The sequence below is a fragment of the Ostrea edulis genome, chromosome 7, assembly GCF_947568905.1.
Source record: "Ostrea edulis chromosome 7, xbOstEdul1.1, whole genome shotgun sequence".
In the NCBI taxonomy this organism is placed as follows: domain Eukaryota; kingdom Metazoa; phylum Mollusca; class Bivalvia; order Ostreida; family Ostreidae; genus Ostrea; species Ostrea edulis.
This window is the reverse complement of record NC_079170.1, coordinates 83586996-83613404: the sequence shown is the minus strand read 5'-3', so window position 1 is coordinate 83613404 and position 26409 is coordinate 83586996. Positions and strand designations below refer to the sequence as shown.

General features: G+C 35.1%; 1 protein-coding gene across 3 annotated transcripts; it reads left to right on the top strand.

The window, feature by feature from the left end:
- Positions 1-4443: 4443 nt before the first annotated feature.
- On the top strand, positions 4444-17339 carry LOC125654096 (uncharacterized). Of its 3 annotated transcripts, XM_048883878.2 has the most exons (10): positions 4451-4771; positions 6527-6619; positions 7361-7476; positions 7578-7614; positions 12954-13069; positions 14303-14601; positions 15238-15267; positions 15841-15947; positions 16129-16192; positions 16565-17339. In XM_048883878.2, exons 3-10 carry the CDS (start codon positions 7458-7460, stop codon positions 17087-17089), a joined length of 1197 nt encoding a protein of 398 aa, XP_048739835.2. In that variant the 5' UTR covers positions 4451-4771; positions 6527-6619; positions 7361-7457; the 3' UTR covers positions 17090-17339. The 3 variants fall into 3 exon arrangements, with proteins under 3 accessions (XP_055998737.1, XP_048739835.2, XP_048739836.2); XM_048883879.2 differs by lacking the exon at positions 6527-6619; XM_056142762.1 differs by lacking the exons at positions 6527-6619; positions 7361-7476 and having other exon boundaries at positions 4444-4771.
- The last annotated feature ends 9070 nt before the right edge of the window (positions 17340-26409 follow it).

Here is a 26409-nt window from a genome sequence, read left to right as displayed (position 1 = left end):
TTGAAACCTTCACGTGTTCATGCTCATGCTTGGTAAACATTTCTTGATTGAAGCGAAACATGTACTTAACAATATAACTCTGTTACTCAATGTATTGTCATGATATGAACACTGTTCATTTCCTTCACCTTTATTGTGACTAGACAACGCTCCCATAGAATACAAAACAGACAATTGTTGGATAGATGTGCAAATTAAAAAAAAAAACTAATGTAATTATTTAAACCTGAAGTGGTTGGGCATGTTAAAGAGAAATAAAGGTGCAATGTTTTTAAATTCATCGGACGTTCCTTGATTTAAATATTTGAAGACAAAACACATTAAATTTTGAAGGATTATTTCACTTTTGTGCAGTTTATATCTGATTTATATGGGTTTTGCTCAAAAAGTATTACCTTTGAATAATTAACATTAAATATGAATCAATAAACATGGATAATTAATTGTTTAACCTGAGATGACTATTTCAGTATATGAATGACATGAGAAATTTGCATTGGTTTCCTTAAACATCTCTAAATTTTCAGATCATATGTACTTTTAAGAATTGTGTATACATAATATTAGAAAAGCATCGCCCGAAGGTTGGATCTATCAACATACGCGTTGTTTTCATACAATGACAAAAAAGTACTAATCATATTTATCCACTTAAGTCGTTCTTTACATACTGATTGCAGATTACCCCGTGTACATGAGCAAGATATATGACACACAGTGGACGTGACTGATAAACAGGAAATGTATCCTTACATTTACCTTAAGCAACTCACCCCATCCCGCTGTGTCTAGGGGTTCGTGTTTGTCATACGAGTAATTCTGTATTCTTTATAGAAATCTTTAGATACATGGAAACATATACTAGTATACATGTATCATACAGTAAGACTACTCAATGAAATAATAACACTAGAAAAGGAAATGCCAAGCGATAAAAACAAATGTGCATAACTTTTTTTACTGTTCTGTAGCTTAAAAATTGTGCTTTTGGACACACGGACATAAATAGAGTATCATAATCAGCGTTGAATACTGTTGAATTGTATTGTATATACCAATGACAAGACTCATGAATAACCAAGGAAAGATTTCATTCCCCTATATCTGTGTACTGGAGGTTTCAAAATGAGGGTAAGGTTTGTTTGTATAATGTTTTACGTCCAATTCGAGATTTTCCAATCGTAAACAGATGTCAGCAGATTGAGGTGAATTGCCGGCTGTGTTGACCTATACAGGACATCTTTCCCAGGATGTGAGATACCAAACAGTTAGTTACCGTGTTAACTTGTACCATGGGAAGGAGATCAAAAGTTGTGAGTATTATGGTAATTGAACTCCTGGAGCCAGAGAGTTGGGATCACGTGTTAACTCCTACCGTGACAATTCCGTGAGGTTCCGGGTTAGAATAGATCCTCAGTACCCCTTGCTTGTCGTAAAAGGCGAATAAATGGGGTGGTTCTTCGATGATTTATAAGACCGCAAAAACCGAGGTCCCGTGTCACATCAGGTGTGGCACGATAAAGACCCCTCCCTGCTCAACGCGCTGCGCATTTATGCCTAACTTTTGCGGCCTTTCATCGTCATTGTTGACATCTCCACATGAGTGAAATATTCTCTACAAGAACGTTAAACAATATATAATCAATTAATTCTACCATGATACAAATCCTCGATTTCAAGGTCATTTTCAAATAGACCCGTGACTTCCACCGCTACCGCCGGACGCTTAGGGAAGTAACAGTCATTTCCAATGTCAAATGGTTTAGAATATAACGCGGGGTAACAGTCACTTACGTTAAATGTCAACATAGGTAACATGTTAGAATAGAACGTGGGCCTCGCGGTTCAAAAGCGGGCATCATAACCAATAGGCTACAGACATCGGTTTGAGGTCAAAAATTTACATTGAATTGAACAACACATATATGGAATTTCTGGCTTGGATCTGATGATTTCCATTGTAAAAGGACGTTGACTCTTGTTTAAAAAGATGATTTCTGTTCAGAAACCTTGCGTGTACTCAAAATGCGTTTGTTGTGGTGATTTATCAAGCAAGTAAACAAGTTTTGTATTACATAGTGTGTCATTATGAATCATAATCAATACCGAATATATTGCATGATGCATATTGCACTTTTTTGACATATCCTATATACTGCGGTTTTGTAATCTTGTGTAGTGAAGGCAGTATTAACCAACAACTCTGTAACAATAAGCCCGACGAATATATTTCACTTTGGTGTCCGGGACTTTTACTTTTTTCTTAATAAACTAAAATATGATCCTAATCATGATATATATGAATGAATAGAAATTAAGAATAACTTAAAATGAATCCTATAGTAAATTTGCTTAAACTAGAAATAAATTCGCATTCAAATTTGCATGTAATTTATTGTTTAAAACCGCAGACTTCCTTTTCATTGGTGTGTCACCAAAATCCATGTATAACAATTGTTTGTGTTAGCGCACTGTGAATTTTCCCTACATGTAAATACTACTTTTACCATCGCATACTGGTCACAAAATTAAGGCAATGTATCCGTTTTATTCATTAGTCGAATGTAATTGACTCTCAAAGCAACGGTTTCAATGATCAGTAGTGAACAGATATAGATACAGTTGACAAATCAGCGACCTTCCTCCGAATGAAGTCATACTGCATAGTAACTAGTCTACCTTCAAAATAATATCAGAAACCACGTACATCCAACTTCTATTACGTAAAAAAAGAAGAGTGTTTCTGTAATTTTGATTGGTAAATTGTAAGAAAGGCGAAGATAAGGCACAGTGATCAATCTCATAATTCTCATAAGCAATACAAAATAGAGAATTGGCAAACACGAGCCCATGGATATACCAGAGGTGGGGGAGTAAGGTGCCTACGAGGAGTAAACATCCCCTGTCGACTGGTCACACTGCCGTAAGCCCTATAACTTGATCAGATAAATGGAGTTATTCGTAGTCAAAATCAGTGTGAGAAGAACAGCCTTACAATCGGTATGAAACACGTCAGACAGCATTTCCCTAATGATAGGTTGTTTTGGCAAACTAGATCATTATGCTGTTTTACTACGAATTTCTCTCAGAAATTGTACGAAACCCTCTTGACTCCTGTGCAAGACCTGTCAAAATATTTCCCAAGACTACAATCTCCGTACGATTAATTTTTTTGTGCAATCAAAAACATATCTTGCGTTTGCTGTTCGATCACGGTTTTGCGATTTTAAAGATGTATAACTTTAAAAGAGACAATATCGTAGAGGCTATGGAGTCCTTGAAAATCCCAGTAACCACCAGTCATCGCACGGAAGCAACACGGCCCGTTGGAGCTTCACAGGCTAAATGTACATATCGCTTGAATTTGGGAAGTTGACAATGGAGAAGCCGGATCCATTCCCCCTGCCACGAACCAGCGCCATCAGCTTGCGACCAACATCCATGTTCAACACAATATCCAAATACGAAGCAGACATGAAAGACCTTTTGATGCTCCCTCTCGACCTCGTGGCCACTGGAATATATCGAATCAAGATATGAATGAAGATAAATAACAGTGATAAATCTCACGATTCCTATAAAGAATACATCCATGGGTAGGGCAACCACGAACCCCTGGGAAGACCAGTAGCCATTTTCACAAACAATCTTACGACTAAGATCGAAATGTTGTCTCTGTCCTATACTCAATTGAGTGCAACTACATGTATGCCCTGAGAATGAATGCCAGATTTTCACCTGTGTATGAGGAATAAGCATTCCCTGTCGACCGGTCACGCCCACCGTGAACCCTATATCGCTATCATGTAAACGGATTAACCCGTAGTCAGAACCATTGTGTAAAGAACGGTCTGATAACTAGTATAAAACACACCAGACAGCATTTAACGCAATGACAGCTTGTATTCTCAAATATATAGTTATAAAGACCCTAGAATTTGCAATATGCTGACTTTAAATGCAACTGTTAAAATCCCCATGACCTCAATTTATTTGTCAGAAGTCTACCTCCATTCAGAAACTGACCATACGCAGAACAACCTATTGCGTACATAATCTGTTGAGAGACAACACCATATCCAGGTGAAGATAGAGTATTGTTACATAGATATGGGATGTTGACGACGGAAAAGAGAAGTTATCCCGCTTGTCACAAAGTTGAGTTGTTCGTTTGCCGTTAACATCTATGTTTGATAAGATAACCTAGCGTGAAGCAGCTGTAGAAGACTGATGTCCTTTATCTAGATTTCACTGGGGTATATCGAATACACATATGAGTGTCATTAAAATATAAGACGTACTTTATCAGGAATAGACGGAGGAATTAGCTGCTCTTTTCTGATACATGCGATTACACGTAGTTTTAAATAGTTGAAAATAACACGTTTAGATAAAGTAAAGACTTCCGTGTTGTGTTCTTTAGTCATCAAGTCGAGAGACTATTTGAAGAATGACTTACTGTATATGATGAACTTAAAGTGCACAAAAGGCATATTAAGATTTATTCAAATCATGTTTACACTATATATTGTTATACATGTAGCGTCATTTTCATCCAGTTGTACCGAAGGCATTCACAAGGAGTCCAGAAATGGTAATCGAAATACTGTGTGCCTTGTAGGACAGAACTTCCGGGGTAATATCCTGTTTCATCGTTGAAACAAATGTTTCCCGTGCTGAACAAGGAAGCTGATTGAAACTTTTTGTGTTGGACGCAAACAGAATTAACCGTGCATTTGTTATAGCATGAACGGCAATTTGATATTTCCAGGTGAGTGTGTAGAACGTTATTGCTTACTGTCAAAGGCATCAATTGCTAACTTCATGTTAAACGGTGATTAACAAGACACTAGTAAATAAAACAACTTTATATTACACAAAATCACCACTGAATTATTGTTAATATTGAAGCATTATTGCATACAAGTAAACGTATCATTATGAGGCAATTGTTTCACGAATTTCGACCAAAAAAGCGCATTTCTTCAACTCTGAAATTTATGCAAAAGTGATCATAACAAACAGCGATATTTTCTACATTTCAAGTAAATTTTCAATCATTTGAACGATATTTTAAAAAATTAAATTTTCCACAGCTGATGCCTATTAACGTAGAGTGTAATATAATAGTATAAATAACACGATTATTGAGTTTTTTTCACTGCATTCTCTAACCAGTCAATGTCTCTGTAGATGTTGGCATCAAGATTAGTGTAAGTGTTCCTTTTCTCAGCATCACACTTAGTATCGTTACTGATAATTAGGTATGTGTCTAATGATTACAATAATCTTACATGTTTTTCGAACAACCCGTACTCTGAAAAAAAGTATTTTTCCAATAACTATTTATGACTATTGTGAACAAGATCTGTTTATATACCATGTTTGTATATATATCCACATAAATAAGACACAAATACCCAGGGGAACAATTCTACTTCGTTTAAAATGATTGAAATCTCGGTCTGATAATTTACTTTCAGTATCTTCGTACTCTATTTTATATCGATTGTAATAATACTCCCTCTGGTGATCTTGGTGAGATATTTAAACATATACAAACCAGTATTCCTAGGCGTTGCAGGAGAGTTTCTTTCAATTATATATTTAATACATTGCACGGTGGAAGTGATGCTTAAGAATCACAGGAAATATACTCTTAACATATACTGACGGACTATAATACCTATACTGACGGACTATAAAACCTATACTGGTGGACTATAAAACACTTCCCTGGGAATCCGGGTTAGAATGGGTCCTCGGTACACCTTGTTTGTCGTAAGAGGCGACTAAATGGGGCGTTCCTTCGGATAAGACCGTAAAAAACCGAGGTCCCGAGTCACAGCAGGTGTGGCACGATAAAGATCCCTCCCTGCTCAATGGTCATAAGCACCGACAATAGGCCTAAATTTTGCAGCCCTTCACCGGTATTAGTGACGTCTCCATATGAGTGAAAAATGCTCGAGAGGGACGTTAAACAATATACAATCAATCTATAAAGCATATACTCACATACTATAAAACCTCTAGAGCTCCGCGCCATATATCTATGATCAAACGTAAATAATGGCATGACTGTCTAGAATTTATACACAATCTAAGAAGTGATTTGTTTTGAATTTAGATTGTTTCGATTACCTCAGTACTTAGAAATATAACTCTTGCTAAGAAAGACTTTGACTAAACACCTTGTAATTGAAGAATACAAGTTTCTGATAAACATGACAGGAATGCTCCAGGTCACTGACGTTATTGATATACAGAGTTCATGATTTTAAATTGTTTTGTTTTTAAAGCAACCAAACATTTTCTATAATATTCTCATATTGTGATTGTGCAGGCCACAGCATCGAGCTTATATTGTTCTGTTCTTCCCACTCGGTGACTAAACGTGCCCGATGGACGGGGACATTGTCATCATGGAAAATAAAGCTGTTTAGAGAAAAATACATATACCTTGCTACAACGGGCCACAATTCTGAATCCAACATCTCAATATAATTTTGAGCATTTATATTTCCAGTTACAACAGTCAAGGTACCCACACCATTCCACGTTATACACGCCCATATCATCAAACTGACCTTGACCTGAGCACCAGGACATATGCACTGAGGTAATCAAACTTTGCCAAGCTGTCTCCACACATAAACACGACGATTGCCTCCAATTAAGACTTTACACTCGTCCGAAAATATCACTCGATTCCAGCGTCTTTCCAATGTCCAAATTAATCCCCCCCCCCCCTATCCCAGGAAACACGATTTTTCCGGTTCACTGCAGATATTCTTACAACTTCCTAACGACCCTTCTGTTTGTATTCGTTTTGTACAATCGGCGCTGAAAAGTCCTTGATGAAACAGCTGAGTACCTACCCTGAGTGAATAAATATGTAATATCTTTTAACAGAAGCACAGGGTTCTGATTTGTCACACACAGAAGTTGTCGCACATCTCGATATCCAGCTTTTTCTTCCTACCAGACCTTGAAGGTGTTTCCCACCGATTCCCTGGCTAAATAACGTTTTATCACAGTATATACAATATTCCTGGGAATAAAATTATGAATTAGTGGGATACGACATTTTTTTGAAAACGTGGATAAATTAGTGTTCTGTGATAATTACACGTGTATCTAAGCTTCTTCAAACATGGAAAATTTATAAAGAACACCATAAATCGGAGAGAAATATGTATCTGAAATTCAAATTTCCTCCATAAATTACGTATAGGTTATAGTGCAATATCCTTGACCCAGATGCCTACGTATGAAACCTATACAAAATAAAGCCTTACAAATTAAATCAATATATTAGAATATCTTATTCAGTTATTATTATTATTATTATCATAACCAGGAAGTCGTCATATCCATTGTCGCTCCACAGCTAAAACAAGACAAAGATATTTCTTTCCATCACAGTGAAGTACACCCTCGTGTTGAACACTTTACTGATGGGCGTAAATAGGTTCTGTAAGTACGATTTGTTGTGTCTTTAATGGTGGTGTAGATCAAGTTGACATGCTTGTATTTGTTCAAGATCATAATTATTCTTATTTTTCGTCATCCCACAGGTTTTTCTCTGTGCGTATGTTCCTTCTTGGTGCACAGGTAACTTTCTTTTAATATATCTTATATCAATATTTATCTGATTTATTTTACTTGAACATTAACAGACCATGCACAATTACAATTTTTTGAAAATCTCAGTTGTATACCGATCTCACCGTTAGCAACCTTAGCCATATCACCTAGCAATGAATGACAACATTTGTCTTAGTATATAAAACTTGCACTTTTGTATTCATTAAGCAACGTTTAGTTTACAATTTGGTTAGGGATTTGGACAAGAACGAAAATATGAAAGCACCAACGAGACACAATATCTGCAACATATAACATGCACATTGATTTTTACACAACATTCCCATAGCCAAACACATCTCATTTACCATCATTTCAACATCTTACATTTTGTAGACTGTCTTAAATATAAATCAGAGAAGAATGTCTTAAGATTATAAGAGATTATATTTAAATTCGTAACATATCTGACATAGTCATTACACTGAACAAAATCTTAGGTGGTATTTACACAGTGCAATACCTGACTTCATACAGAAGTAGCAATAAGACTTCGTTTTCACACTCGGAATAACTCATGTAATCTTCACAGAACAATACCTGAAGTAATATTCACAAAGAACAATATCTGACGTAGTTTTCACAAAGAACAATATTTTACGTACTTTTCACCAAGAACAATATCTTACTTAGTTTTCACAAAGAACAATATCTGATGTAGTCATTACGTAGAACACTATCTGATGTAGTCTTCAAACAGAAACATATCTCATGTAGTCTTCACACAGAACAATATGTGACGTAGTCATTACGCAGAACAATGATGTAGTCTTCATAGAAAACAATACCTGACGTAGTCTTCATACAAATTAACGATCTAGTTCGTCAATACAACCTCGCATTGGGTCAAATGCTGTCTGACGTGTTTCATACCGATTGTTAAGCCGTTCTTGGCACACTGATTTGACTGCGGATAACTCCGTTTACCTGATCAGGATATGGGGCTCACGGCGGGTGTGACCGGTCAACAGGGGATGCTTACTCCTCCTAGGCACCTGATCCCACCTCTGGTGTGTCCAGGGGTCCGTGTTTGCCCAACTATCTATTTTGTATTGCTTGTAGGAGTTATGAGATTGATCACTGTTCGTTATCTTCACCTTGCATATGACGTGATCTTCACATAGAACAATACCTGAGGTAGTCTTCACATAGAACAATATTTGACGTAGTTTTCACAAAGAACAATATTTGACGTAGTTTTCACAAAGAACAATATATGACGTAGTCTTCATACAGAACAGCATCTGATGTAGTCATTATGCAGAACAATATCTGACGTGGTCTTCATACATAACAATATCTGAGGTAGTCTTCACAATTAAGAATATCTGGCGTAGTATTCACAGAAAAAAATATGACATAGTTTTCACAAAGAACAATATCTGACGTAGTCTTCACACATAACAATATTTGACTTAATTTTCACAAAGAACAATATCTGACGTAATTTTCACAAAGAACAATATCTGACGTAGTCTTCACAGAGAACAATATCTGACGTAGTATTCACATAAAACAATGACATAGTCTTCACACATGACAATGACGTATTCTTCACACAGAATAATATCTGACGTAGTCTTAACACATAACAATATCTGACATAGTATTCACACATAACAATATTTGACGTAGTGTTCACAAAGAACAATATTTGACGTAGTTTTCACAAATAACAATATTTGACGTAGTTTTCACAAAGAACAATATTTGACGTAGTTTTCACAAATAACAATATTTGACGTAGTTTTCACAAAGAACAATAGATGATATAGTCTTCACAAAGAACAATTCCTGACTAAGTATTCACACAAAACAATATATGACGTAGTTATCACAAAGAACAATATCTGACGTAGTCTTCACACATAACAATATTTGACTTAATTTTCACAAAGAACAATATCTGATGTAATTTTCACAAAGAACGATATCTGACGTAGTCTTCACAGAGAACAATATCTGACGTAGTATTCACATAAAACAATGACATAGTCTTCACACATGACAATGACGTATTCTTCACACAGAATAATATCTGACGTAGTCTTTACACATAACAATATCTGACATAGTATTCACACATAACAATATTTGACGTAGTGTTCACAAAGAACAATATTTGACGTAGTGTTCACAAAGAACAATATTTGACGTAGTTTTCACAAAGAACAACATTTGACGTAGTTTTCACAAAGAACAATATTTGACGTAGTTTTCACAAATAACAATATTTGACGTAGTTTTCACAAAGAACAATATATGATGTAGTCTTCACACAGAACAAAATCTGACGTAGTCTTCACAAAAAACACTATCTGAAATAGTTTTCACAAAGAACAATATTTGACGTAGTTTTCAAAAAGAACAATATCTGACGTGGTCTTCACACAGAACAATATCTTACGTAGTCATTACGCAGAACAATACCTTATGTAGTCCGCGGGTATGTTAAGGCAGGTCATGCTTCATTTATGCACGTAAACTGCATAATTTTTAAAATCTGTCTTACATAGAGAGAGGGAGCTACTAACTCTTAAAACCTATTTTGGTTGTTTACATGAGAACATTTTGTATCATAACAACATGACAAACATACGCTTCCGTATGACGTCATTGCATGACTGTTATCAGTAGATCATGGAGGTACCTTAATAGAAAATGTAAAAGTAACACATTATCCCAAGATTCAAATATTGGTCTAACTGGCGATAAGGACGGTAAAATACCCATAGTATATCAGAATTACTGATAGAATCCTACCACTTTCAACAAGAAATAATTATTGAACATTTAAACACGAAACCATCTAGCTCATGTTTTACATTTTGCATGATCCTATGTAGTTTTCTTTAAAAGTTTTCTCAACAGAGGATTATATCAGTAATTGCCGTGTACATTAGTTTATGACCTTTCAAACGGTGTATATAAAGTCTCTAAAAGTTTGCGGCCTAATGTGCTACTTTTGCAGTTTTATTTCAGTGTGTGACAGAGGAAAATCGGATCGACATGCTAAATGGAATGTTTTCTCCATTAAACAAAATTGTCAATGAATGATATCAACATACCTTCTTAATATCAATAAATTCTCAGCGTTTCACATATATATTCCATATATCCCATGTCATATATTTCAAATACTCCACATTTTGTCGATGTTTGCATGGCACACATAAACAAATTCCTTGCATGTGTCAACGTCACTCGATGTATAGTCATGACGTCATCAGTTTACTTTCATATCGATCAGACAGAAATTACACAACAGCAGTATAGCATTTCGAATTTCGTTGGATCTTAGTAGCTGCATGGTTTATTTTATGCATAAATAAAACTTAAATAAAAAATAAAATTGGAACTTAATATATACTTAGTAATATACTTATTTCAATTATGACGTCACATTGTTTCGCGGATTTTATCCCAGTAAAAATTTTCATAACGTGCCTTAACGCGCCCGCGTCTTCAAACAGAACAACACCTCATGCAGTCTTCATACAGAACAATATCTGATGTAGTCATTATGCAGAACAATACCTGACGTAGTCTTCAAAGATAACAATATATGACGTAGTTTTCACATAAAGCAATGACGTAGTATTCACAGAGAACAATATCTGATGTAGTCTTCACAAAGAACAATATCTGACGTAGTCTTCACACAAAACAATACCTGACGTAGTCTTCACGCAAAACAATATCTGACGTAGTCTTCACACAGAACAATATCTGGCGTAGTCTTCACACAAACCAATGACGTAGTCTTCACACAGGACAATGACGTATTCTTTACACAGAATGATATCTGACGTAGTCCTCACACATAACAATATCTGACGTAGTCTTCACACATAATAATATCTGACGTAGTCTTCACACAAAACAATACCTGACGTAGTCTTCACACATAATAATATATGACGTAGTCTTCACACAAAACAATACCTGACGTAGTCTTCACACATAACAATATTTGACGTAGTTTTCACAAAGAACAATATTTGACGTAGTTTTCACAAAGAACAATATCTGACGTAGTCTTCACACAAAACAATATCTGACGTAGTCTTCACACAAAACAATAAATGGAGTAGTTTTTACACAGAACAATAGTTGACGTAGTCTTCACACAGAGTAATAACTGATGTCATTATTCCTCATCTAACGAATCACTAGTATAACATTGGCCGAGAAGGTCACGTGACCGTTTTGGTTGCCTTGCAACAAAACGTCGTGTTCCACTCCTTCGGATATCTCTTGTTTCACTTTCGTGTCCAATTAAATGAACAAACCTGAGTGTTCCGAATGCCACAGACAACAACAAATACGTAGCCTCGTGTATTTCTTTAAATTCAACGTCAAAGTAGAAAAAGTGTATTGTGACATCACAATGAATCTGAGTCATTGTACTTTCCAAGTTCGTAAGGCACAAAATATGCGTGTTTATGATACAGTTAAATCGCCTGTTGTGGGTGGATAGAAAACAAACAAGCAAGTAAATTAGGATTCATTGAGATAGGAAATACAAAAACTGGTTACCATATCACTGTGATTCAGTGTTTATACAAATGTACTTTCTAATACGTGGACGGCGCGGTGCTACTGTTAAGGCAATCTCAGCTACATTTATATATATAATGTATAGAGAGAAGGACTCCAATATCAAATACATGTTTGTAGTCTTGCCTTGTTTCGGTTCAATAAACAATTTATTGCATGATAGTGAGGGAGAAATAAAGATTTATTCACCCAAGAAAAATCATTTTTCCCCGGGCGTTGCCTTTGGGGAATATGATTTTTCTTGGGTAAATATATCTTCATATCTCCTTCACTATCATGCAATAAATATGTTTAGTCTTCACAGAGAACAATATCTGACGTAGTCTTCACAAAGAACAATTCATGACGTAGTCTTCACACAAAACATTGACGTAGTCTTCACACAAAACATTGACGTAGTCTTCACACAGAACAATGATGTAGTCTTCACACAAAACAATGACGTAGTCTTTACACAAAACAGTATATGACGTTGTCTTTACACAGAACAATGACGTAGTCTGCACACAGAACACTATATGGCGTAATATTCACACAGAACAAAAACTAACAAAGCCAATGCACAGAAAAAATCCATTTAATGATTGTAACTGGTTCAATATATATTAAGATGAGAACAGTAGACAAAATATTGATAGATGTTGAGGATTTCGAATTTGGGATTATTGTTTAAATTATGATGTACAATGATTGATAGGATATTTTTGAAAAATGACATATCTAAGATTTTTCTACAACCGATATAGATCATCAGAAAATGAAATCACCAAGGTTTTGGAAAAAGTCAACGGAAATATTACACAGATCCTAACCATCTGGGGGGAGACACTATCTTCTCATGAAATACAGAATTGCCGACATGGTAAATATGTGTGGATTTTCATTTAAAAACGATAATTTGTTTTAGGGAATACATGTACATTTCATTTTACAGCTTCGTCGACTTTCAATTCAAAAACGTTCCATGGAAGGCTCTGATATATTTAGTTTTACATTAGAATTTTTCATAACGAGAATCATTTGATTAAATGCTGCACATTGACGTTTATGTTTTATCCAATGAAAATCAACCGAAATGCAAGAATTTGAACGAAATATCACGACTGACATATGGATTAAGATTCACAGCATTGCTAAAAGCTTCCGAGAAAAATCCCAAAGCTGTGGAGAAATGTACCTCAGAGTACTTCATACAATATGACGTTACAATAAGAAAGTACGTTGTGACATATGTGTCTATAGTTGTATTGCGAGTAAAATGTCATAATATTGTGTCATAATTCACCACCGTTCTCAAGAAAGTTAATTGATTGCAAACAATGGCTTGGATGAAGTAAATGATGGGGGTCTTTAGATATTGTGTGGAATACGAGGAAAGGAAACATCTGTTCTGGTGTTTCAATAATAGATCATTGGGTTTTTTTTAAACAAAATCCATCCAATTTGACGATGTTCGACACTTTTTGTAAAATGTTAACGACACTAGGAATACTAATAGATTTATAAGCATTTTTCAACTTGATTGTACAGCGCTTTACCTTTTTGATCACTTTATGTTTCAAACTATGTAATATTCCAATTGTGCTGAACTGATTTATTGGAAGAACTTTAGAATGCATAAATATCAGGTCACGTGACTGATACAATAAAAAGGGGATCCTCTCTGGTACATGGAATTTTCCTATTTCCGTATAAGTAACACACCTTTAAGTAGCGACATGGATTTTGGCGACAGGACAGTTTTCTCAAATGTCATTTTTGCTACCTTCATAAAGCTTGGGTAATGTTTACAATACTGCTTTGTAAGAATAATATTCAATGAAGAAAAATATAAGTCATCATACAGTTGTTTTAAATGACCTTTAAATGACCTTTTCTTCAATTTTAAACATGGAATATAACTTGTGTGTTAAGACCGATCACTGTCATGATCTTTGGAATTCCACAAATAATTCACATTGTTCACGAAACATCCAATCTGAGTTTAATGATTTGATGCTTTTATCTTCCTCTAAAACTAAACCCATAGTGATGACACAGTATACAGTATGCACTGGTTATAATGTCCTATGTTAAAAGCATTTCTTTTTTCCAGATTTTGTAATGCATTTTCGGGAATATAACCTAAATGCGAGTTCGTATTCCTTAACCATGGAGAGTTTCAAGGAACACCAATACTTCAATGTCTGCTTCCATGTGGAAAATGACAATATTGGGGCAAACGGCGTAACTAAACTGTGCATCACAAAAACTCCTCTTGCAAATCTTCATAAAGAAGGGAACAAAGCTGCCAAAGTCCTAGGTATAACGGAGAACACCCAGGGATATTTAATGAAATGTACAGTAACAGAGTCACTCAAAACATCAACGTCTTCGAAAAATCAAACTAAAAAGGTATTTTGTAGAAAGCATTCTATCCCTGCATATATCACATTAAACTACTGTAGAAGTACTTTTTCCGCGCGGTATTAATTTACGCTATATACCGGGTCCCAAATTTTCCGCAGAAATTTATCCCAGCGTACTTAAAGTAAATGAAAGACATTAAGTGACAATCTAAGAAATCCGCCCAATTTTCTACCGGCGGAATAAACAGAAATTGTGATTCTGTGGACTTATGAACCCGTGGGAAAAAGTACGTTTACAGTATTCAATTTAAAATACATTTGAGATTTAAAAAAATATTTTATAGTAATGACGGTTAAATACTTACTGCAAGGTAGAGGATTTAAAGCTTGTGAATGCCGCCTATAGCATTCCGCCTACATCAGTCATTTAAGAGAGACAACTGGGAAAACATCATAACAATGTCACTGTTGTTTGTACTTTTTAAAACACTGCTTTTCAAAATGAAATATAAAACCTGTGGGGAAAAAATCAGTAGTTATATTGACATCTACATCTACAGTAGGTGTCCTTCACTTGTTTTTGTTTGTTTTGTTGGGGGGGGGGGTGGTGGTGGGGGGGTGTTGTTGTATTTTTATATATATATTTGCTATGACAATACTAAATGTTTATGTATCTTTTTAGTTTGCATATGGATCCTCTGGTATAAAACTTGTAAGTAATGAAATTAATGGCGAAGCTTTAAGATTTGTAAGGATATCTCAATTACTAATGAGGTGGTAAATGTCAATTTTCCTCTATGCAAGGTGAAGTTAACGAACAGTGATCAATCTCATAACTCCTACAAGCAATACAAAATAGATAGTTGGGCAAACACGGACCCCTGAACACACTCTATACATTTTGTATCGCCACCTTTTGAGATCAATCTGTCATTGCAATGATGTAAAAAAAAAAAAAAACATGATTTACTCCCATGCATCCGAAACATGTGTTTATGTAAACGAAAAACGAAGCTCTCTAGTGATACATCAAGTTCCATATCAGATCAAACACAATTTAAACATAGCGTAAGAAATACAATGATGCAATAAATATTAATTCATTTCAAACCATAATGGGAAAAAAAATGCATCTAATATTGCAGCAATGTACTTGTAACCTATACTATAATATGTGAGTGTTTGACTTTATAATCAAATGAATCTAATATTACAGCCATGTACGTGTAACATATAGTATGATATATGGGCATTTGACTTTACAATCTGTTTTGTTGGTGCCCAGAAAGCATTTCCTGATAGTGGATGGTTTATTTGTGGTATGGCAGTTGGTATTATAACATCGTCGATAGTTTTCTGTGCCATTTGGAACTACAACCTTTTGAAACACAGGTGAATATTGCCGAGTATCTGTAAAAAATGGGGTGTGGTCTTTCTAATCCAGATGTCAAATGCGCTTAATATTTGTGAAAGGAATTAACATTTTCATTCCAATATATTGAATTCTAGGCAAAAAAATAGATTTACAATATATAAGTATATTCGATACAGATACGAACTGGAATTTTTTAAGGAAAATGGAAAAAATAAAGAAAAAGCACGAGGTGGAGGATGAGCCTATATACCATGAGCTGAAGGTAATGTTCAAACTGCAGTTGATTGTGTGATGCGATAATGCAATTTGCATTTTGAAATTCATAATTTGGTCATACAATTCCTCTTGTATTTAAAAGAAACTTTAAGTCATTTCCATTAAACAAGTGAATATTATCAAGTTACTACCATTTCTCTCTTGCAAGAACTATCATGGAATTCTTATTTTTCTAACGCATTTCCGTGTGCATCAACATCGCATGCTTCGATTCAAACTGATTGAGCAATGGCACTTTGTTCATATTATGCTCACATAATACTCGGCATCCAAAACAGATGCATTTATATTGTAAAATATACTTATAGGATTATGAGATTAATCACTGTTCGTTATCTTAACATGTTGCATCTTTCAGCCCATCTACAGAGACCCTGCTGTTAGTGGACATGTTAACGAGGCTACTACATTCGCGGTTACTGTGCCATTCATTGGGGTATACAAGGGGAGAAAACCGAGCGGTGTTAACTACCCAGAACATCACCGAGAGACTCCAAATACCGAATATACTGATATCACTGAAGACATCACTGGAGAAAGTCTCCGTGATGAGCATATCGCAAATGATAGTCTGCAAGAACTAAAACCGACAGACGAGATACCCGAGAGCGACACGGATAATTCGTCTCCCTACTTTGTTCTGGCAAATAACGCGAACCACACTGTCACTGATAAACCAAAAGCTGCTATTTATTATCATACTGGTACACTAAGTGATGTAACAAATGGGGAGAAATCCGCAGTGCAGTGGAGAGATGATGACATCGTCCTCAGAGAAACCAATGCGAGAATGTCTATGGCGGAATCAATGACCATAAACAATGATGCCAACGATGATTCCGAGACGTATTTCGTTTTGTCGACTCCTCGACATGAGCAGTGACGTCTTATAATACAGAATATACAAAATAGATGCAAAAGTACTAGTACATATTCAGTTCTTTGATGTAAATATATTTATCTCTGGTATGTCTAGGGTTCCGTGTGTTTCCATGTTTTAATTTTGTATTCTTTATATAAGAGATTGATCACTGTTCGTTATCTTCACATTTCGCGGTAAATCGGGACCCGTCATGAAGTGAATTGTGTACACGCCTAAACTTGTGTAAATACAATTTATGATATATAATGAATTTGTGAGGATTTGGTATTTTTATTTGATATGTCATATCCATGATTTCAATTAATGGGTGAGAAATCTCATTGACCCTCAGCTCTTCAATCAACAGCACGTGGTGGATTGTATAACATGTGAACAATGACATGACTTTCACAGAAACATTAAGTAATTCATAATGCAAATCAGTAACTTCATTGCATATACGTGTAGATGTAGGACGTTACATGTTACACATGATAAATTATTTTTTCTCGACTCGCACACTCCAAGCATATACATTAAGAAAGTTGAAATCCTTTCTCTATCGGTTGTAATGCAGGAAACAGAAAATTCTAACTATTCTATGATATACGATAATGTAAAATATACTTCTTGAATGAATAATGTAAACCACGGTACAAAAATAATTAATTACAGCTGAATTTTACTTCAATTAAGCTACAAATGAAATTATGAACTGTGCAATGTTGTATTTTCCACAAATGTGAACATTTTTTTTAATGAAGAAGTTGTATTATTCCTCCCCTATTAGTAAGTTATCACGAGTAGTTTTTGGTATAACTCGCTCCGACTCTTGCAATCCTCGAGCATGTGGTTAGGTTCAATATTTGTTTTTTTTTCAAAAGTCTTTTTTTCTCTATGTTTTCTGATTTTTCTATTCTCCTTTCCTTCCTTAGAGGTACATATACACTGAACAGGACAAAGCTCCTGTCTGAACTCAGACTATCATGGATAAAAACTTAAGTGAAAACAATCTTAGAATACTTACATTAAACTGCCAGGGACTAGGTGACATAAATAAAAGAAAAGATGTTTTCAAAACTCTTAGATCAAAAAATTATAATATTTACTTTTTACAAGATACGCACTTTTCTACTGAAAAAGAAAATATGATCAATACACAATGGGGATACAAAGTATTCTTTAGCTCTTACAAATCAAATTCAAGAGAAGTAGCGATATTTGTGAATAATAACTTCGACTTTGAAATAATTAGGGAATTTAAGGATGATAGCGGTAATTATTTAATGTTAGATGTTATTATTGAGGATATACCATTCTTGTTGATAAATTTATATGGTCCTAACTCCGACACACAATGTTTCTATTCAGAATTAGTCAATAAGATTGTAGAAGTGTACTCAACTCAGCATATAGTCATGGTGGTGACTTTAATCTTGTTTTAAATAAAGAACTAGATTCAATGAATTACAAGAAGCACAATAACCCAAAGTCCAGTGCTGTTACGGACAAAATTGTGGTTGAGAAGTACTTGCTGCTACGAAACTGTAAATATGATGAATATGAAACTCACTGGCAGAGAATAAGTGAAAATCTATGTTAGTAATTAGGTCTATTTGTACTTTTTCATCAAATAGGTTTATGCTTCTCTTTGTGTTTGATGCAAGGTGAAGATAACGAACAGTGATCAATCTCATAACTCCTACAAGCAATACAAAATAGATAGTTGGGCAAACACGGACCCCTGGGCACACCAGAGGTGAGATCAGGTGCCTAGGAGGAGTAAGCATCCCCTGTTGACCGGTCACACCCGCCGTGAGCCCCATATCCTGATCAGGTAAACGGAGTTATCCGCAGTCAAAATTAGTGTGCCAAGAACGGCTTAACAATCGGTATGAAACACGTCAGACAGCATTTGACCCAATGCGAGGTTGTATTGACGAACTAGATCGTTATAACGACCATAGAATTTGCGAAATGCTGACTTCAATCGAGACTGTTGAAATCCCTGTACCATCAACTATTTTGTCAGTAGCTTACCTCGATTTAAAAACTGACTATACCCAGAACAAGCTCTTGCATATAGAATCAGTTGAGATATATAAACACCATATGCAGGTGATAATGGAATATTGCTACATAAATATGGGAAGTTCAATAGATATATTATATCTAGATCTATTATACTTATCAAAATATGTTATCAAGAAAATAATACCTTATGTACCTCTCTCTCTTTATCTCTCTCTCTCTCTCTCTTTATCTCTCTCTCTCTCTCTCTCTCTCTCTCTCTCTCTCTCCTGAAAAAGATTTTTACATCATACATATATTTACATAAAAGAATAAGGTAAATATGAAATGTAGACAGTATTAGAGTTCATATTATTGAGTTCGTATTTTAAAATGAATTTAATATGTTGTGAAAATATCCATGTAACCTATTTCCCATATGTATGCAACAGTGTATGAAGTGAAAATTTTGTAAATAAAAAAATTATAATAAAAAAAAAGAAAGTTGAAATCATCCTTTAGAAGAAGTGAACTATAAAACGATTTTTGAAAACAAGATATCCAATGTAAAGTAAATAGTGAACAAAACGACAAGTAATCGCTTTCATAATTCCTATAAATAATGCAAAGTTAAGAGCAGGGCGAACAAAGACCATTGAACACATCAGAGGTCGTATAATGTGCTGAGGAGGAGAACATATTTCCTGTTGAATTCGAATCCCTGTTAAATTATCGTATTTGTCAGTAGTCTACTTCGATTTCAAATCTTATCATATCCATATTTTGTTGAGAGACTTTATTGCGAAAGTCATAAAAATAATTATAGGATGTTTTCGATGCGAAACTCCACTTTAAAACAGGTTATTTTTTGGCTCTTTCAGTTAATGGTACTTTTCAGTAACCTTTCAACAGGTCAAATTACAAATGCATTTCCGATTTTGTCAATACAGTCATCGATTCTGGGAATCGGATATGAGTTTCGTGACAGAATTCACTTTTCTGAAGTCGGTAGGTACCATCAGGTTTCGGCACTAGAATGCAAGGTGAGCTCTGGTCACTTTTACATGACTCAATATCATTGTCCAGCATGTACTGCATTTCTGTTTTTAAGTACTGCAATTTTAATGGATTCAAACGATAGGGGTGCTGCTTGATGGGTTTTGCGTCACCCACTATAACATCACATGTGACAAGTGACGAACATTTCAGAGTTCTTTATTTCACTAGTTTCTACATTCAAAGGAAGGCCGGATACAAAACTAATGAAGGCCGGATACAAAACTAATAAAGGCCGGATACAATACAAATGAAGGCGGATACAATACAAATGAAGGCGGATACAATACAAATCAAGGCCGGATACAATACAAATCAAGGCGGATACAATACAAATCAAGGCCGGATACAATACAAATGAAGGCGGATACAATACAAATGAAGGCGGATACAATACAAATCAAGGCCGGATACAATACAAATCAAGGCGGATACAATACAAATCAAGGCCGGATACAATACAAATCAAGGCGGATACAATACTAATGAAGGCCGGATACAATACAAATCAAGGCCGGATACAATACAAATGAAGGCGGATACAATACAAATCAAGGCCGGATACAATACAAATGAAGGCGGATACAATACAAATGAAGGCGGATACAATACAAATCAAGGCCGGATACAATACTAATGAAGGCCGGATACAATACAAATCAAGGCCGGATACAATACAAATGAAGGCGGATACAATACAAATGAAGGCGGATACAATACAAATGAAGGCCGGATACAATACAAATGAAGGCCGGATACAATACAAATCAAGGCCGGATACAATACTAATGAAGGCCGGATACAATACAAATCAAGGCCGGATACAATACAAATGAAGGCGGATACAATACAAATGAAGGCCGGATACAATACAAATCAAGGCGGATACAATACAAATCAAGGCCGGATACAATACAAATCAAGGCCGGATACAATACAAATGAAGGCCGGATACAATACAAATGAAGGCCGGATACAATACAAATGAAGGCGGATACAATACAAATGAAGGCGGATACAATACAAATCAAGGCCGGATACAATACAAATCAAGGCCGGATACAATACAAATCAAGGCCGGATACAATACAAATGAAGGCGGATACAATACAAATCAAGGCCGGATACAATACAAATCAAGGCCGGATACAATACAAATCAAGGCCGGATACAATACAAAGGAAGGCGGATACAATACAAATGAAGGTCGGATACAATACAAATCAAGGCCGGATACAATACAAATGAAGGCCAGATAAAATATAAATGAAGGCCGGATACAAAACTAATGAAGACCGGATACAAAGCTAATGAAGGCGGATACAATACAAATGAAGGCCGGATACAATACAAATCAAGGCCGGATACAATACAAATCAAGGCCGGATACAATACAAATGAGGGCCGGATACAATACAAATGAAGGCCGGATACAATACAAATGAAGGCCGGATACAAAACTAATGAAGGCCGGATACAAAACTAATGAAGGCCGGATACAAAACTAATGAAGGCGGATACAATACAAATGAAGACCGGATACAATACAATTAAAGTCCGGATATAATACAATATAATTCAATTGAAGCCCGTATACAAATACAAATGAAGGCCGGATACATTACAATTGAAGCCCGGATAAAATACAAATGAAGCCCGGATTACTTGACAACCAAACGTTATCACGGATTTGATGTAATTACCTTAAAAAAAAATTAAAATGATATAAAGGAGGGGGGTGTGTGTCCAAAATTTGACTTTGACAAGTATTTAGAATCGGGAAAAGGGGAGGGCTGGCTACCATTTTTAAAACCTTCATTTTCCTGAGAAACACTTTATTTAGTTTTGCGTTATGAAGTCTCCCGATTTCCACCCCCACCCCCGTTTTGAAGATTGGACAATATCTGTAGCTTAATTGTCAAGAATTTTAGACAAGTCGACTTTTTTCAACTTCTCCGGCTGCCCCATCCCTCTATATTAAAAAAACGATACTATACGTGCCTACAGGTGCTCCTACGGTTCCTGGGGTTTATCTGTAATTAAGTCAAGTTTGGAAACATTAATTCAATTTAACAATTCAATTTATTGACATTTATACATTGGCATGTAGTCAACAACAACAAAAACAATAATGAAAATGACGTGGGTTTCTTTTATATAACATTGACAATTAAGTATATCATCGTATAGTAATCTGTAGTGACAATAAGTATATCATCGTATAGTAATCTGTAGTGACAATAAGTATATCATCGTATAGTACTCTGTAGTGACAATAAGTACATCATCGTATAGTACTCTGTAGTGACAATAAGTACATCATCGTATAGTAATCTGTAGTGACAATAAGTATATCATCGTATAGTACTCTGTAGTGACAATAAGTATATCATCGTATAGTACTCTGTAGTGACAATAAGTACATCATCGTATAGTAATCTGTAGTGACAATAAGTATATCATCGTATAGTACTCTGTAGTGACAATAAGGATATCATCGTATAGTACTCTGTAGTGACAATAAGGATATCATCGTATAGTAATCTGCAGTGGTCATAATTTGGTCAACACAGTACAAAATATGTTTCATAAATTCAATAAATAATCTGCACGTATGATAAACACTCGGGTTTTCTCTAGGAACACGTGATCTAGAATGTTTTCCTGTTTTAATCTGCAGTGTATGGGCACTGATTCTTATTATAAAGAAAGTTGGGGTATATTGTTTTGATCCCGGTTCGTCCGTCCGTATCAGTTTTTGTCACTAAAACTGTGTTCACATTTATAGCGCTATCCAAATGATACTCTGACTAGGAGCTGAATAGTAATGTCCTGTAGATGTGCAATAAGGTTTCAAAATTTTCATATTGGCCCCAGGGGGCAAATGGGGGCCCAAAAATGACGTTTTCTATCATAAAGTTTGTCACTTAAACTCCATCTACATCTATAGGAGAAGTCACATAATATTCAAGGAGCTGAATAGTAATGTTCTGTAGATGTGCAATACGGTTTCAGAACTTTCATATTGGCCCCAAGGGACAAATAGGGCCCGAAAATTGACGATTTCTATTATAAAGCTCCATCTACATCTTTAGGAGTAGTCACGTGATATTCTACAAGCTGAGACATTCGCTGACGAAGTCACGTCACAACCCATTTCCGTGAGAGATGAATCTCAGAAATCCGAAGACCCTGTCTCCGAAAGTCATTACTCAAAGACGACCGGTCGTAAAGACCCGAAATCCACTTGAATGGGATTGTTAACCTTGAGTGACATTAAAAGTGGGTCAAGGTCAAAATCACAATTTGTTCTCCACAAGGTCTTAGGTTATTGACCTTAAAAATGGGTTCAATGTCAAAAGTCAAGGTCACTCTTCAAGAAGTGGGTCTCCATAAGCGACGCAACATTGAGTATGTACGCCGTTCCAAAGGAAGTCTATATCCCCTTCCTTCACGTGATCCAGCATGGTAGCTGTCTATACCAAGTACTTGCGAGACACAGACAGATGACCGACACTCTGCGCATTATGTAAGGGTTAATGTATGAGTATCGCTCCATTCCTTTATCAGCCCCGTCGGATTTATTGACAATGCACTTTCTTTTAAATCCGACAATGCACTTTCTTTCAAAAGAGGTTCGATTTATTGTCATCTCTCTCTCTCTCTCTCTCTCTCTCTCTCTCCTAATTATAGGATCCAGCGATATAAAATGAATCGATAAAAATAAACATAGCCTACCTGTATCACCCAGTGCTAGTTAATCTTTTATTTAACTTGTACATTAAAAATGATTGCCTACAAATATTAGCAGTATCATCTTTTTAAAAAAAAAAACTACAAATATGTAAGAGGTGGGGGGGTTCCAATCACCGGAACCCCCTCTGGATCCGCCATTTGGACGGAGAATATACTTATATATAGAAAAACACTTGCGAGCGGGTATTAGTCTTCTGTCTTATGACAGCATCTAGTTTTTGTTTGGGTTGGTCTGTCTTATTCCTTTTTAAAATAGAAACTGAAGTGATTTTGATCGGGTAATTAATCTTAAGTAATATTTACTAAATTACTATAAGATGTCAGGACCCGTATGATTTAGTGATGTTTTGAAATGATCACAATTAACCACAGGCACCTGAAATGTGGATAGCTTGTATAGATATTATGTACACCCCACCCCACCCCCCCCCCCCACCCCCCCCCCCCTCTTCTAGAGCTTTAGAGATGACCACTTGTGAATATACATTTAATAAATGAACATCCCTTTTTAGCTGTTCATCAAATCCGTTCATATCTCACAAGTGGTCATCTCTAAAGCTTACAGAAGTGGTCATCTCTAAAGCTTACAGAAGTGGTCATCTCTAAAGCTTACAGAAGTGGTCATCTCTAAAGCTTACAGAAGGTTGAAACTGACTATTCAGAACGGCTTATGAGGGTGATCGGTGGGAGAATAACAGATTTTGGATAAATTATTGGTTCTGTATATAAATAATTAAGTGGGAGGTGTAGTCCTACATAATATCTATACAAGCTATCCACAATCCTGGTGCCTGTGATAACAATTGGCCTATCTACGATAAAGAAATGTTTTTATCTATTAGTCTAGTTAGGTATGTTTGTGAACTTCAGGGTTGACGGGTATGATGATGTTCACAAGCCTCTATAGTACAGGTATCAATGTTTCTTTATTTCCGTGAAACATGCAGCTTATTGGACTTAATTACATACAATACAGTTTTACAATATAACAACATACAGTATATGGAGAGTGCATAAACTTAAATAACATTCCTAAGTGATCTTGTTTAACATGCAATCATATGCATGCATATATTCATACATTATAATACTGATTAACAAAAAGTACATTAAGTAGATATATAATAGTCTATTGTGCTAATTAGCAACACTTTCCTTACGTAATTTTGTGGCATATTTAAGATATTTACCTAAATTACTCAGTTCTGTAACGTTATTTACACTCAGTAATTTTATAAGTTTATATACACTTGGTTTTACATAGTAGAATTGTTTAATATACCTTTTTTCTTATTTCGTTATATAAAGGACATCTTAGAATGAAATGAAATTCATCTTCGATATCATTTAAACTACACTGTTTGCAAATTCTCGTATTTCTGGGAACATTATTATGTATACCAGTTTCTATACATAATGAATGTGATGACGTTCTGTATCGGGTAATAAGTTGCTTACTGTACGTGTCTAATGGTTTTGTTAAATAATACTGTATACAAAAATTGTCAACAAGATGCCTATACAGCATACACTTTGATGAATTTTCAAAACTAGGCATAATTTTTTGCCTGTACATATCTATTATTCTGTGCTCAATAATTCTATAAATATCTTGATTCCTTCTGTGGTTCCATAAGTAATCTAAGGTAGGTCTATACTCGGCCTTAAATGGACTCAACCATGAACAAATTGCCTTTACAAGATAAATATACATTCCAGTAATGGATAGACATTGAAAAATATATATGTTGACATGCTATTTTCATTGTTATTGCTTCTTAAAAGTAAGCACCCTATCAACATTAAGGAAAATGCACTCCTCCTTCTTTAATTTTCTTATTAATTATTATTTTCCCAAACAAATGGGCTGTAATAAGCAGCATAGACTATATACCCTTTATTTAATGGTATGTAATCATTTATTCTAATAAATTGGAATAAATATTTTCACAATGTATAATTTGTGAGCCCAAACATGTTAAGGGAAATACTGTAGGAAATTCCATTTGACGTCAATATTGGTCTTTTCCCTAATTTTTATGGACTAAACCTTGAATTAATTGTTTTTGATTTACAGATTATTATCTTAGAATGAGGATTTGAGTAGGAAAATCATATGTTGACGTATTATTTTAGAAGCTATCAGCTCTACAACAAGCACAACCCCCCCCCCCCCCTCTTAAAATCTTGAAAAATTATACATTATCATATTTTCGTAAGACATGTGAAGTTTGAGCATATTTACAACCTTGAATGATAATTTGAACTATGCTAAACTATAACTATTATAAGATACATGTGGTTTACAATGAAATTTTACATTTTATCTGAAAAAATAAAAAATTCTAGAAAGGCTTTGCACAATGTAAATGAAAAACAAAAGTAACAAACTGAATTTTGATGATTTTGCTTATATGATTAATGTATACGTGTAATGTGTGATATATCTTGTATCCTGAGACAAAGTTTTATATGAATCTCTACAGGTCATGAAATCATTTACATGTAAATAAATTGGA

Bases quoted from the DNA above. Each gene is read 5' to 3' on its own strand.
- LOC125654096 (XM_056142762.1), top strand. From the start codon at position 4,747: ATGAACGGCAATTTGATATTTCCAG. The intron at 15,268-15,840 runs GTAAGTAATGAA...GTTGGTGCCCAG, and splicing joins GATCCTCTGGTATAAAACTT to AAAGCATTTCCTGATAGTGG. The intron at 16,193-16,564 runs GTAATGTTCAAA...TGCATCTTTCAG, and splicing joins CTATATACCATGAGCTGAAG to CCCATCTACAGAGACCCTGC.